Source organism: Muscardinus avellanarius (assembly GCF_963383645.1).
Source record: "Muscardinus avellanarius genome assembly, chromosome: 11".
Lineage (NCBI taxonomy): Eukaryota > Metazoa > Chordata > Mammalia > Rodentia > Gliridae > Muscardinus > Muscardinus avellanarius.
The window spans coordinates 98,883,877-98,898,613 of NC_137797.1; the positions used below are offsets into that span (position 1 = coordinate 98,883,877).

Here is a 14,737-nt window from a genome sequence, read left to right on the forward strand (position 1 = left end):
GCCTCTGTCGTTCTGCTTGTGGGGAGAAGGAGGCTGGGCTGGGGGACCATCTTCCCCCAAGACAGCAGGGAGGGACCGTGGTTTGCTATTCACAGAGCTGACAAGGTCCAGACAACAGGTTAAAGCCAGATACAGCACAAAAATCTACAGACCTGGTATGTCTGCTTCAGGACCACAGAGATGGCCAGGTGGCGGTCCCAGACCACGGAGAGGGCCTTGCTCAGCAGCACAATGATGTAGCGGCCGGACTCCACCACCTCCAAGTGAGTCTCGTCCTTCATGGGCCTCTTCACATTCACCTGAAGGAAGACAACGGAAAAAATGGAGGGAGGAAAGGAGGCGTGAGGGGCCCACACTCCCACCTCCTCACACCTGCCTGTCTGTGCCCCTGCCCACAAGCGCAGGCACCACTCCTCTGACCCACACCTGCCATTTGCCCCTCAGGGCCAGCACCACGCCTGGACCCTCTGTGTCCACCTTGCCTACCACCCTCCCAGGATGAATGCTGATGGAGGTGGCAGAGAAATCATAATTATGAGATTTAAAAGTGACTAGCAGGATCACCCATTGCTTCAAAAAGTGTCTCTTTTAACCTTGGCAAAAAAAAAAAAACTATAGTGGCCTTTACTGTAGGTTGTTTTTGTTTTGGGGTTTTGGGGGGGGGGTTGGTACTGGAGATGGAACCCAGGGGCATTCTACCTCCAAGCTACACCCCCAGCCCTATTTTTAATTCTTTATTCTGAAACGAGGTCTCACTGAGTTGCAAAGGGTCTCACTAAGTAGTAGCTGAGGCTGTCCGCGATCCTCCCGTCTCAGCCTCCCAGATGCTGGGATTGGGATTACCAACGTGTGCCACCATGCCCGTCTTACTGTAGGGTTTTAATGTGACAATGATGCTAAGACCCTCTAGTCAAATAATTTCAAGATCTGTTCTCTATAACAACGTACATGGGACTCACACCCTCCTCCTGCTCCCCGTGGATAAGGAGGATGGCTTCGCCTCATGTGCTGTCTCGTCTCACACTTAAACAGGCACAGACACCTGAACATCGATACACAAGGATTACACAAGTGTGCATCCTTCCCACACATGCACGCCTCAGCCAGAGCGGGACCGCATGGTCCAGCGTGGTCTGCTTCTTGCTCGGCTCAGAGTGCAGCGAGCCCTGGCCAGATGCCCACGCTCATTCTGTGTCACGGGTCACGGCTCCACTCAGTCTCGGATGAACGCTTGGTAAATGCTGCGTATAAGCTGGCAGAGGAACAAAGAGGGCACGAGGGAGGGGGGGACACCACTGCCACTTACCTCTCCATCAAACAGCTCGATCTCTCCTCCGTCCACCAGGATGGTGACCCGCTTCTTGCATTTCACTGATGGGTAGCTGCACCCCTCATTCCCCACCAGGACCCGAAAGGTCCCGGGGTTACTACCACAGTAATCCTGGGGAGACAGGGGTGCCAGGAGGGAGAAACATTATCCTGCTACCTCTTTCAGACCAGAAACTGGCTTCTCATCTCCTGGCTCATGGGATGCTACCTGCCCACACGTGTGCATGTGTATGTGCTCGTGAGCGTGTAGGAACAGGGCATCCCCATGTGAACACTGTCGTGGTTAGATAGAGAATGTCCCCTGGAAGAGCTTGCGTATTGATGTTCAGAGCTGATATAAATACATCTTGAGGGTTGAAATATCATCAATGGGTGAGTCCACTGTAATGGGTTTACTGGGTGGTGAGGCAGGTGCACAGGGCGTGGCTGGAGAAGGGGTCACTGGGGATGTGGTTTGTGTCCTTGATCCCTTTGCGTGATCTCTCGTTTCCAGCCTCCATATGTGAGAGCAGAACCCTTGCATATGCTCCCAAACACACTTTCCCCCTGCCCTTCTTCCGTCTCTCCCTCTCTCCCTCTCCTCTCCCCAAACTGTGAGCAAATAAATCTTCGTTCCTCCAAGCTGCTGTGACCAGGGATCTTGGATTGCAGCAGGTAGAATGCTGATGGAAGCGCACACCTTCACGTGTGTGGTCCGCTCCCTTGCAGGTGAGCCCGTGCCGGTCAGCAGCCAATGGTGGTGATGGACACGAGGGGACCAGGAGAGGGAGGGTGGCATTGCCACGCACTGGGTAGAAGCCCTAGCCTGGATCCCATTATTTCCTGGTCCCACGCAAGTAACGAGTATAGTCAGACCATATGCTTCTTGTGGCCCTAATGTTGAGCCCCTATCGGCTGCTGGCCCCAAAGTGTAACCAAAGACGGCTGGACACAGGCATGGCTGCTAGGCTACATACATCCTTGCTGTGGTCACAGAGAAGGGAATGCTGGCCCTTGCTGGTCAACTGCCCAGAAAACTAAGCAAAAAAAGACATGTCTCTGAAAAATGGCCCCTGCGTGGTGGCTCCTGACTGTGGTGTGATGGGAAAATAGCTAAACACTAAACTTGGGGAAACTTTGTAGATGTGGGTGCATGTTGTATGTGTATTTGAATGCATATATATGTGCATGCATACATGGGAGTGTTGGTCTGCTGCTCACAGGGTAACAATAAGCAAATTACTTACCTGTTTGACAGACACTTATACATATACACACATGTTTATGCATACATGCATATAAACATACATGTATATACATGCACTGGCACATGTGCACATATACACACATGTATACATGCAAACGTGTGCACCTATATACTCATACGTGCATACATGTGCGTGTGTGTGTATGTCTGTATGTGTACATGTGTGTGCATGCGTGCACATGCAGGTATATGTGTGCACATATATGTATACTCATGCATACATCACATACACATGTACATATACACACATATGCATACACAAATATGTATACTCATACACACATACACACATTTACATGCACTCACACCCCCATACACACACATGCATATGACGCACAATCTGCCCCCCGTAAGAGGGGATCAGTCAGCGTCTTGGATCCTTCAGTTAAATGGGTTTGTGTCAGGATCATGGATGTGGAGGTTAAGAGAGGGAACTGGGGACTTGTGTGCTGTGTCACCAGCTGAGTCTCTGCTGGAGGAGAGAGCTTAGTCTGGTGATATCCCAGAGGGAGGGAGCGGGAAGAGGATGCCTAGCCAAAGCACTGGAAGAGGGCAGGGACTGGCTGCGGGGAGGAAAGCCCGCGGCCTGCGAGGGCACGGCTGGAAAGGGGCTCCTGACTGTCTGCACTGAGTCTGTGCTATCGTCTAGGTGCCCGGATGGAAACTGGCCTGGGAGCTGAGCCACAGAGTTGGAGTCACCCTCACTTTCCTGCTGAGGCTGGGAGGTTCCCCAGGAATCATTTCAAACCTGTGGGAATCTAGAAGGCACACACCCAGGTTCAGGACTAAAAGCCATTTCAAGGCATCTGTGCCCGGTCTCCAGCACCTCCTGCCTCCCGGGGCCACCTGGGGTGTGAGGTGCAAGCTGCCTGGCTGGTGTCCTGGCTGGCTCGTCCCCTCTGGGGGGCTCTGCCCGAGGTGGTCCTCATCCCCCGGCTGCCCGACTCACACGGCCCCCACAGCTCCATCTCTGGGGCTCAGGCTCTTCTGGGATTCTAGTCCTCCCTTCAGACCACAACAAGCCTCCTTCTCCCTCCTCCCCCGGAGAATGGAGACAGAGAGACCACATTTGTTTAAAGCATCGCAAAGCCCAGTGTCTGTCTGAAAAGCATTCATTCCCCCCGTTTGGTATCAACCAGCAGGAGAAATTTACAGGAATCTACAGAGCTGCGAGGGGCTGGTGCCCTCACTCATAGCTGGGATGTCCTGAGCTCTTTCTCACCCTTCTAGGCAGAATGACTTCTATAACCCCACCATGCCCCTCCTGCTCATTGGAAATTGTACTAGGTCAGAAATTGTATGTATGAAGCACATTTTTGTTTGTTTGTTTGTTTGTTTGTTTTTTTGTTTTGCAGTACTAGGGATGGAACCCAGGGGCATTCTACAATATCATGATTGCAATACACGCTCTTGAAATGACTGAGACCAGGTTTTGGTTGTTTCCCATGGTCTAAGTCTACTCAGAACAGAAATGAAAATGGCAGAGAATGCAAAAGACTCACAGGGCAAGTGGTGAACTCCAGGGGCCTCCATCCCCAAGCCAGGGCACTGCAGATGCCCTTCAGCACCCTGGGCTCTGGCTGGGAGCTGCATGAGATGGGCTGAGGTTCGGCTGGGGCTCCACTCCCCAAATTGTGACCCTGGCTGAGACTTTGTCTACCAAAAGCAAAAGCTGGCTTGTTCTCCTCCACATCGATGCTGACCTACACCGAAGGCTCGCATCTGTCCACTCAACCAATGAGCTTCTGTCCCCTCCCTTAGAAGTCTCCAGAGAAAAATGGACAACCACTTTGAGTAGTGGACTTCCTGCCTCTTCAGGCACCTCTCTCAAGGCTTGGAAGATCATGCCAGTAAAACCAGACCCCAGGGTCCTTCCTACAGATAGAAGGGCAAAGTCTGGTACACACACACACACACACACACACACACACACACACACTACAGTCAGTACCTCCCCTCCTCACCCCCATTCTCACCTGTGCCAGGACGTACTGACACTCCCCAGGGAACAGGTATTTGAGCCCATCGAAGGTGAGGTAGTGGGCCATGCCCAGGGCGGAGCACGTGGCGTCACACACGTGGCTCGTGCAGTTCCACTTCCGGGCCCGACAGACACTAGGAACAGTAATGCCAGGGTGAGTGGCGGGGCACATCCGGGTCCCAGAACACAAGGAGGCACCAGGCGGATGTGGAAGGAATGAATGAATGTTCTCGAGGAAGCCGCAGGAAGTGGAGGGTTTGCAGCCAGTAGGGCACGAAGCTCTCTGGGCCTAGCAGGACAGAGGGAATATGCTGGTCTCTGGGTTCAAAGGGGAAACTGAGGCCGAGAAGGGCAAAGTGATCCAGGCAGCTGGGGAAGAGGCCCCATCCTCTCCAGACCACTGGCCTGGAACCGCTAAAGCTCAGCCTCGCCCTGGAAGCCACAAGTCGGGCTGAGATTGGGCTCAGGGGTCTTTGCAAAACAGACAGGCTGAGGTTGAAAAACCTCTGAGGCTGATGGGGGAACGAGACAAAACAAGGGGGAAGTTCTGAGTCTGAAAAATGGTAACAAACCACAAAGTCACGAACTCCTGCTAGGAGAGGTTTTGTGTGTGCCGCTCTATGTCTAAACCTCTAGACTGGCCCAGGGCGCCGCGGCCCTTCCCTTGCCACCCTGAACCACAGCTGACCTTGGGAAGCCCACGCCTGCGTCACAGGCGGTGAGCCCAGACCTCAGACAGCCCTGGCCGCCTGTCCACACGGGCCCCTCTCTAACAGGCTGTGCAAAGAGAAGGGCAAGGGTTATGTGAGGGGTGGCCCAGGAGGGGAGGAGGAGATGACCCTGTTTCATGCAGTGCAAGGCCTGTAAGAAGAGGACCCTCCTAGCCCCGTGCCGCTTGGCAGCTTGGTCACGTATGTGGTGTGCTATATCCAGCAAGGTCCTTCTCTTCCCCAGGGCCCATCTCCCTGAACAAAGATGCTAATCTATAGGATGGTATCTATGCAGGCTGCGCCCGGGTGATGACGGTACAGATTCTTCCATTTCACAGATGGAGAAACAGAGGCACAAAGAAAAGGAGAAAAGGACACAGGTCTCCAGAGGGGGATGAGGGGAAGGGTCAAGGTCCTGTGGCCAGGCCTGTCCCTGCTCCATCGGAAATGGCTGGGTCCCTAAGAAAGCCCCCCAGAACCTCACCAAGTATTGCAGTCAATCTTCACGGTTTCTCCCGGTGCATATTCTCGGCCCTGGTGGAAGCAGGGACACCGTTCCAGGGCCACGCATCTGTTTTCATGCCGAACCTAAGGGAAAAGAAGCATGATACGCACCTGTAATCTCAGTACTTGGAAGGCTGAGACGGGGGGGGGGGGGGTTTACAGGTTCGAGGCCAGCCTCAGCAAGTAGTGAGACTCTCATCAACCTAGCGAGACCCTGTTTCAAAAATAAAAATGAATTATCCTGGGTGTGGTGGTGCACACTTGTAATCCTCGCGCTTGGGAGGTTGAGACAGGAGGATTGCGCAGGTTCGAAGCCAGCCTCAGCTACTTAGTGAGGCTCTCAGCAACTTAGTGTGAGCCTGTTTCCAAATAAAATATAAAATAGGTCTGGGAGTATAGCCTGAAGGTAGAAAGCCCCTGGGTTCCACCCCCAGTACCACCAAAAAATAAATAAATAAAATAATAAAATAAAAATAAATTAGGACTGCAAATGTAGCCTAGATATAAGATGTCCCTGAATTCAAATAATCCCCAGTACCAAAAAAAAAAAAAAAAAGCTGAAAATCTCCAGTGCCACAAGAACTGACCTAAAGCATCACCGGAACTCAAGCCTGTCAGGAGCTCAGCGCAGGGATAGAAACTGAGCCAGGGAGCTGCCTCTGCCACAGGCCAGGCTGGGACAGGCAGCCCACACCCAGGCTGGGGCTTGGCATGCACAACCACCGTCTACACGGCTGCTCCTACCAAGTGAGGGCACTGACAGCCATCTGCCCTGTCATACCCCACTGCAGTGACATAATCTGAGATTCCCACTTCAGAAGCCTAGAAAGTGTCATATCTATAGGCCCAGCCATCCCGCACAAATGACATCTCCAAAGGAAACAGTAATGGGCAAAGTTGAATGGAGAATTAGCACTTTAAAAAAAACTGAAATGACTAAGTGTTCAGTGGTGGAGAACTGATAAATTAGGGAACCCCAGGGGCTGCTGTCCCGTGGAACTACTGGAAGAATCTTCAATAACACGGGAAATCATTATGTGTTCATTTTGTAAATGGGGAAAGAGCCGAGCACGGCGGCACATGCCTGTAATCCTGTACTTGGAAGGCTGAGACAGGAGGATCTCGGGTTCGAGATCAGCTTTGGCAACTTAACGAGACCCTGTTTCAAATTTTAAAAAGGGCTGAGGATATAGCTCAGAGGTAAAATGCCCCTGGGTTCACTCCCCGGGGCCCAAAAATTTAAAAATAAACGCCAGAGGGGATAAAACTGTGTATTAATATATACATCCAATGTGTGTGTATTGTATGTGCATGTATGTGTATGTGTATGTGTGCGTGTGTGTATGTGTATGTGTGCAAGTGTATATGTGTGTGCGTGTGTGCATGTGTGTATATGTGTATGTGTGCGTGTGTGTGCATGTGTGTATGTGTGCGTGTGTATGTGTGTGTGCGTGTGTGTATGTGTGTATGTATGTGTGCATGTATGTGTATGTGTGTATTGTGTGTATGTGTGTATATGTGTGTATGTGTGTATGTATGTGTGTATATGTGTATGTGTATGTGTGTGTATGTGTGTATGTGTGTGTATGTGTGTGTGCATGTGTATATATGTGTCTATGTATGTGTGTGTGTGTGTGTGTTTCAAAAGAAGACGTGAAAGAAATAGAGAAGTGGCCTCTCCAGGCTGTGGGCTGGGATACGGAGCATGGGGATTTTATTTTCTGTTTGGGTTCTTAATATTTTCCATATTTTCCAATGAGCGTGTATTATATTTATAATTAAAGTGGATGCTACATTTAATAAAACTAATCTGCTCTTTGGTGAGAAATGAATACTGGACGTAAGCATAAATTTATCAAAACCAGTCTCTGGGGGCTGGTCCAAGACACACATGTCCATCCTCCCCAGGCCCCTGAGATGCTGAAACATTCCCCACCGTGATGCGTCTGCTTCCCTGCCCTCCGCCCCTCAGGGAGCTGCTCCTGAGCTGGTTCTGTAGTCCTCTGGTCCGCAGGGGCCGGGGGCAGGGGTGAGCTAGGAAGCCCTGGTCCCAGTGGGCGCAGGCAGAGGCAGCCTGAGTCCCCAAGGCTTGCAGCCAGATCACGCCCTGGGAACAAGGTGGTCTTGGACTGAGCACGGGCTTTCATGTGGAGCATCACAGGCAAAAACTGTATCATGTGTGTGTGTGTGTGTGTGTGTGTGTGTGTGTGTGTGTGTGTGTGTGTGTGTTGGGGGAACTGAAAGAATGATGACCTCCACTTCAAACCTCCTCCGTCAGCTTCAAGAGGTGTTCCTGAGTCTCTGGACACGTGACGGGGTGGGATAAAAGGAAAGACGGGGAGAAAAATGCAAGTCAAACACATCTTTGGTGTCTCCTACCTCCTAGGCCACTATTCTTGGAAGACATCTCCCTTCCCGAACCCTCCGGCTGTGACACCTTTGGGTTCCTTCTAACATCTCCCCACCCAGGTTTTAGCTGAGGCCTGCCACCTAGTGGCCCTGTAAGAATGACAGCCGCATCCTAACTCCTACCTATGGTTGATGAGACTGGATCCATCCACAGGATGCTCTGCAGTGGATTCTGGTTAGCAGAGCCCTCCTCCCCTCCCCTCGGCAGGACACATGCTGTCCCTGACCTGGACGCAGGCTGGCTGAGGGCTCCCAGGCTCTTGGTCTGCATGCTGGATGTTTTTAAACCCCCCCCCCCAGGACATTCGGCCCACTATCCAAAAGCCCCATACATCTCTGTCCCAGGGGATCCTCCCTTTACCCAGGTGTGTGTCTACTAAAGCCCAGCTCTCCTCCAAAGCCAAAACTCAAATCCCAGCTTGTGTGTGAGACGCGCTACCACCACGGAAGCTGATGTTTCCCCTTCCTTCTGGCTCCTACTGGTAAACCCTTGGCTTTTGCTAGGAAGGGGCCATGGCTCGCTGGTAGGTTACAACGATAAAACATTAATACCTTGGTTTTAATCAAGGTCTACTCTGTCGGAGAGAGTGATGAGGTGAGATCCAGAAATTAGAGCTGGCGAGGGAAGAAAACATGACCTTAAAGGAGAGGAGGGGGTTTCGGGTCACCATCACAGACCTCCTGCTTTTGGAGAGATGATCAAATAACAGACACGCGCTCATAACCTCAAAGCATTAGAGAAATTCATGATGACGGACAGCTGCAGAGATAAAGACACTTTGCAGGGGATGGGCAGGGTCCAGGTGAGAGCTGGGTAAACAGGGAAGCCACAGCAAACCCTAAGTGAATTCTGTGGCTCATCGCTGAAACTTTGGGCTTACAATAAAGGCTGTCATCTACACCTTGCAGTTGCCTCTTTGGGGGGAGCAGAAGGAACACGGAGATAACGTGTGGATGTCCTTAGAAGACTTCAAGAAAAAACACAGTGGAAATACTCGTACTCAATGGAATACAGTTCATGGTATCCCTAAAGAGAGGAGCTCAAGCTAAGAACATGGCACTAGGTTTCGGGCAGTTGCAAGAAAAATTATAAAGTATAAAGAAAATTGATTTTGTTCCTCTTCTCTGAAAAGGTCCTCATTTTCCCCCACTACATATAAACACCAACAAAACTCATTCTTCAAAAACAAATGAGGGGGCTTCAACTAATCCTTGACGGTTTTCCTACCCTATCAATCAACACTCCCAACCCAACACAGTTGATTTCAACTGGGTATCTTCTAGAAGAAGGCCATCTGATTGACAAGCTCGCACCAAAGGGTGAATGACTCTTCCTATAAGGATAGATGAAGTTTCAAGTCATTTCTTAAAACCCTTGCTTGTTAACCAAAATGAATGTAATGTCCATTATTTTTCAGTAAGCCTGATAAAGGTAAGAAATATTGTGACAAGCAGAGGAAATATTATTGAGATGGGAAGGCTCTCTTGGGTCTTTTATTTTTTATTTATTTATATTTTGGTGGTACTGGGGATGGAACCCAGGGGCCTTCTAGCTCCAGGCTATACTCCCAAACCTATTTTATATTTTATTTGGAGACAGGGTCTCTTAAACCATCTGAGGCTGGCTTCGAACCTGCGCGATCCTCCTGTCTCAGCCTCCCAAGTGCGGGATTACAAGCGTGCGCCACCACGCCCAGCTTCTTGGGTCTTTTAAAATTACCTCTCCTAGGATTTCCAGTGCTCACTCTGGAGGAGCTCCTGAGCCCAAGCTCTACATAAAAAAAAATTTTTTTTAATTAAAAAAATAAACCCAGGATGGAATCTTTCAGTCTTTCATATTAGGATTCCAAGGACCAGGGTCAGGATCACACTTCACCACTGTCACGATGTTTCTTAACAGCAGAACTTGGTACCAGTTTGGGAAGTGTCACCCCTAGCTTTTAGAGAGTAAGTTAGCATCTCCCAGAAAGCAGTACTCCTAGGCACGTAAATGTCTGAGCAGCCGGTGGCCTGGCCTCTCAGAGGGAGACCAATAGGGCTGAGGGCTCCTAGTCTGGTTGCCTTGTGCCAACGCCGTTTCCTTTTCTCTGCTTGGCCCCGTGGGTGGTGGATGTGGTGGAAGGCTTTAAGGGTTCCACCCAGTGCCCTGCGCCTGGAAAGAGGCACCGCGCCGCCAGAGCAGAGCAGGGCGGTGGGTTGTGCTTTTCTGCCACCTAGTGGTAAAGGGAGGTAATATGCTAACTTAAAGGCATGGCCGCTTCAGACAGAAAAATTCACTCCAGAATTTTTCAACTAAAGAAAAAGACTTGGGACTTCTAAAGCAGCCCCCTCATTTTATTAGCCCAACGTTTCTATTTAATGTGAGCCCCAGAGCCTGAAAAGTTGCTCCCGGTATGTGACAGCCAATTCCCTCTGGCGTCTCTGTTCATAATGATTCCTGCTTTTCCTCCATGAGCTTATAATGATAGTGGTCGTTAAGCCACCATTAGTGAAATGCTTTCCACGTGCCTGCCACTGGCATCTCCAATCTCCCCCGAAAGCCTCCTGACTCAAGTGTCCAGGTGAAGAAATTAAGACACAAATATTTCAAGTGGCTTGTTACTTAGTTAAATAAACATGAGGAACCAGGAATCCAGCCCATGAGTATGGAATTGCAACACAATATCTTGACAAATAGCTTCTCCACCAGCCATCTCTCAAGGTGTTGGCCACTATCAAAAACACCCTGGCTCCTTGTTCCCAAGCAAGGAGACCTCTGTAGCAATTTCAGGAGTCAATAGTCTTGCATCTGGCGACTCCCAGGAAACCTCTGTGGCGAACAGAGATGCCGGCTTGTGACAGAATCAGAAAGAAGCCAGTGCTCCCTCCCTAACCCCGACATTTTGAAACAGTGCTTCTGCAACAGCCAGGTTATGAAACCAGCCTAGGTGTCCCTCCGCAGGTAAAGAAGAAGTGCTATGTACACACAGTGAAGTTTTACTTAGCCATAAAGAAGAATGAAGCTGTGTCCTTTGCAAAAAAAAAAAAAAAAAAAAAAAAAAAAAAACAATACACCAAACTGGAGAACACCATGCTAAGTGAAATAAGCCTGACTCGGACAGTCAGGGCTCACATGCTTTCTCTCATATGTGGCCGGTAGAGAGAAAAGGGGGGAACGGGGAGTTTATGAAAATAAAAAGAAGAGCCAGGTGTGGTGGCGCACGCTTATAATCCCAGCATTCGGGAGGCTGAGACAAGAGGATCGCGGCTCGCAGACAGCCTCGGCCACATAATGAGGCCCTTCACAACTTAGAGAGACTCTGATTCAAATTAAAGAATAAAAAATAGGGCTGGGGATGTAGCTCTGAGGTCAAATTCCCCTGGATTACATCCCCAGACCCACAAAAATAACTATAACTATATTTATTATTCAATACAAAACTGGCCTAGAAGGAGACTTGGGGGGGAGGTCAGGGGGCTTGGGCCCGCTCCAACCACTGCCACCAGCAACAGTTCCCCAGGAAGCAGCCGGGCACCACGCACCAGCCTGGCCCCGGGCCCCGTGTGGCCTCCATATACACTTGTGGCCCGGATCCCAGAGTCACGGAGCCTACAGAGCCAGCCAGGACTTCACCACCCTCTTGACAGACAAAAGAAACAAGCCTCAGTGTGGGGAAGACCCATAATTTGCTAGTGGCATGGCGGGGACATCAATGTCTTCTTTCAAAGTGGAAAGTCAGATGCATATATGCAAATCCCATGCAAATGTGTGTGTCCTTCCATCTTCAACTCATGGAAGGCAGCCCTGGGGATAAGTCTAGTCTCCATGTCTGTTTTTTACTTGTATTTTCTGGAAATACTTTCTTTACTTCCCGGCAGAACCTTGTGAGCCAAGATCTCAGATTTTTGTCAGATCCCATCAGGCTCAACCCCAGACATCATTTTCCTACCAACTCCATCCCTACATTTGGCAGCTGACTGATCCCTGGAGGACTCTGCCCACCACCCCACCCCATGGCCATCCTGTCTAGCGCTGGCCCTCTCTCTCCCTCTCCCTCCCTCCCTCTCTCTCTCTCTCTCTCTCTCTCTCTCTCTCTCTCTCTCTCTCTCTCCCACGCTCCACCACACCCTCACTTATCTCTGCCTGCTGGAAGTGCCCATCCCGGGGCTGGCTCACCATGCCCGGGGGACAGAGGCAGCCGGAGACGCAGCCCGTGCTCATGCACTCCAGGTCATAGTTCTGGCACGTCCTGGCACACTCCAGTCCTTCGGCCCGCGGGTTGTCCGCAGGACACACCAACTTGACCATGGGTGGCCGACAGGAAAGGCTCCTTTTGCCTTGAGGGTGGAGAGTCAGAGAGGCGGTTAGTAAAGGAGCAGTGGACCCACCGTTTGCATCTTCCTCTGGTCCCTGAGAGACCAGAGCTGCTGCTCCTGGGGCTACGCGCCACCTGCTCTCCAGTGGGGTCCGGTCCTGAGCCGGGCTCCCCGTGTGGAACCCGGTGGCAGCCTCATCTCATCTGAGCTTTAGAGCTCTGGCCTATGTTGGTGACGGGGGGGGGATGCAGCCACCATCTGACAGCCCTCACTCCTTATCCCTTGATCCTGCTGAGGCAGATTGCACTGATCAAGGTACACTATAGAAATTTCCAGACTCGCCGGGCGTGGTGGCACACGCTTGTAATCCCCGCGCTTGGGAGGCAGAGACAGGAGGATCACGCAGGTTCGAAGCCAGCCGCGCACGTTGGCTTAGGAGACCCTGTTTCCAAATATAAAAATGTAAAAATATGTCAGGGAGTATAGCCCGGAGGTAGAAGGGCTTCCAGGAACCCCAGTACCACCAAAAAAAAAAAAAGAAGAAATGTCCAGACTCAGGCTCCCAAAGGCTAAAAAGAGCCTTAGTGCAGCCAGACCGGGTGGCACAGGCCTAAAATCTTAGTACTTGGAAGGCTGAGACAGGAAGATGGCAGGTTGGGGCTAGCACGTGGTAACTTGGTGAGAATCTGTTTCAAAATAAAAGATAAAATAGGGCCAAGAGTGTGACTCAGAGGTAGACAGCCCCTGGTCTCAGTCCCCAGTACCACAAAAGAAAAAGAAAGACCCATGTGTAGTGGAGCGGGCTTTTAATCCCAGTACTTGGGAGACAAAGACAGGAGGGTCATAGGTTCAAGACCAGCACAGAGTAATTTACCAAGACTATGTTTCAAAAGAAAGTAAAATAGGGGCTGAGGGTGTGGCTCAGAGGTACAACACCACGCAGTTCAATCCCTAGTACCACAAAGAGAGAGGGAGAGAGACAGAGACAGAGAGAGAAAGAGAAAGAGACAGAGAGAAACAAAGAGAGACAGAGAGAGACCAATCCTTGGTGGAACCCAACAGAACCATTTGAAAAGCCATTCAACTACAAAGACTTTATAAAGGCCTTTGCTCCAACGTCAGCCCCTGCGGTCGCCCACGCCCATGTGCAGCACTCCAGCCCCGGCGCTCCAGTGCCCGCCCACTTCCTGCTTCTCCATCTCATACGCTGTACATGTTCTCATGCCCCATAGAAAATGCAGCTCGCTTACCTGTTGACTCCCCACAGCACCCACTGGGCCCCTAGAACGTATGCCTCACAAAGCAGAGATTTTTGTCTACTTGGTTCCTTAATAGATATTTCCCCACAATTAATAGATATCCATGGCTGATTGGATAATAATGAGATATGTGCTGGATACAACACCTTTTTCTCGCCGGGCGTGGCGGCGCACGCTTGTAATCCCCGCGCTTGGGAGGCTGAGACAGGAGGATCGCGCAGGTTGGAAGCCAGCCTCAGCTACTGAGTGAGGCTCTCAGCAACTTAGTGAGACCCTGTTTCCAAATAAAATATAAAATAGGTTTGGGAGTATAGACCAGAGGTAGAAAGCCTCTGGGTTCCATCCCCAGTGCCACCCAAAATTAAAAATTAAAAAACACCTTTTTTCTCAAAATCCTTGATGTGTTTAATGGCCTTTATATCACTTAACATCTTCTACAAACAAGAAAGCCATAATCCCCAGCCTCATATTATTGACTGATTCATTCATTTATTTATTATTTAGTCATTAATTTAGTGGCACTGACTAAACACAGGGGCGTTGTACCTCTGAGCTATACTTCCAGCCCTTTTTATTCTTTATTTTGAAACAGGGTCTCCCTAAGTTGCTGAGGCTAGCCTCAAACCTGCAATCCTCTTGTGTCAGCCTCCCAAGTACTGGGATTACAGGCATGCGCCACCACACTCGGCTTCTGCCTTATTTTTACATGGACACTTCAGTTAGGGAGCTGAAACTTTAAATGGCTCAATGGTTTTTCCTAAGCTGCACAGGATTCTGGAATCTTTCATGAGATGATAGATAGATAGATAGATAGATAGATAGATAGATAGATAGACAGACAGACAGACGATAGATAGATCGATCTTTCCAGTGACTAGACTAGAATGACTTTAAATGGCTAAAAGGCTTTTCCTAAGCTGCACAGACTTCTGGGAGTTTTCATTATAATATATATTTTTTTCCAATGACTCCAAGTCAGGGAACATTAAAGGCAGGTCTAAGG

General features: G+C 50.2%; 1 protein-coding gene across 1 annotated transcript in view; it reads right to left on the minus strand.

Annotated features, from left to right (window-relative positions):
- The window catches only part of VWF (von Willebrand factor), a gene marked incomplete at both ends in the record, with an annotated part of 145,522 nt that overhangs the window by 67,819 nt on the left and 62,966 nt on the right, over positions 1 to 14,737 (minus strand). The window contains 5 exons of the mRNA XM_080705966.1: positions 153 to 299; positions 1,307 to 1,441; positions 4,552 to 4,690; positions 5,751 to 5,854; positions 12,336 to 12,496. Of these exons, the coding sequence (XP_080562092.1) occupies positions 153 to 299; positions 1,307 to 1,441; positions 4,552 to 4,690; positions 5,751 to 5,854; positions 12,336 to 12,496 (686 nt within the window). The remainder of the gene's footprint in view (positions 1 to 152; positions 300 to 1,306; positions 1,442 to 4,551; positions 4,691 to 5,750; positions 5,855 to 12,335; positions 12,497 to 14,737) is intronic.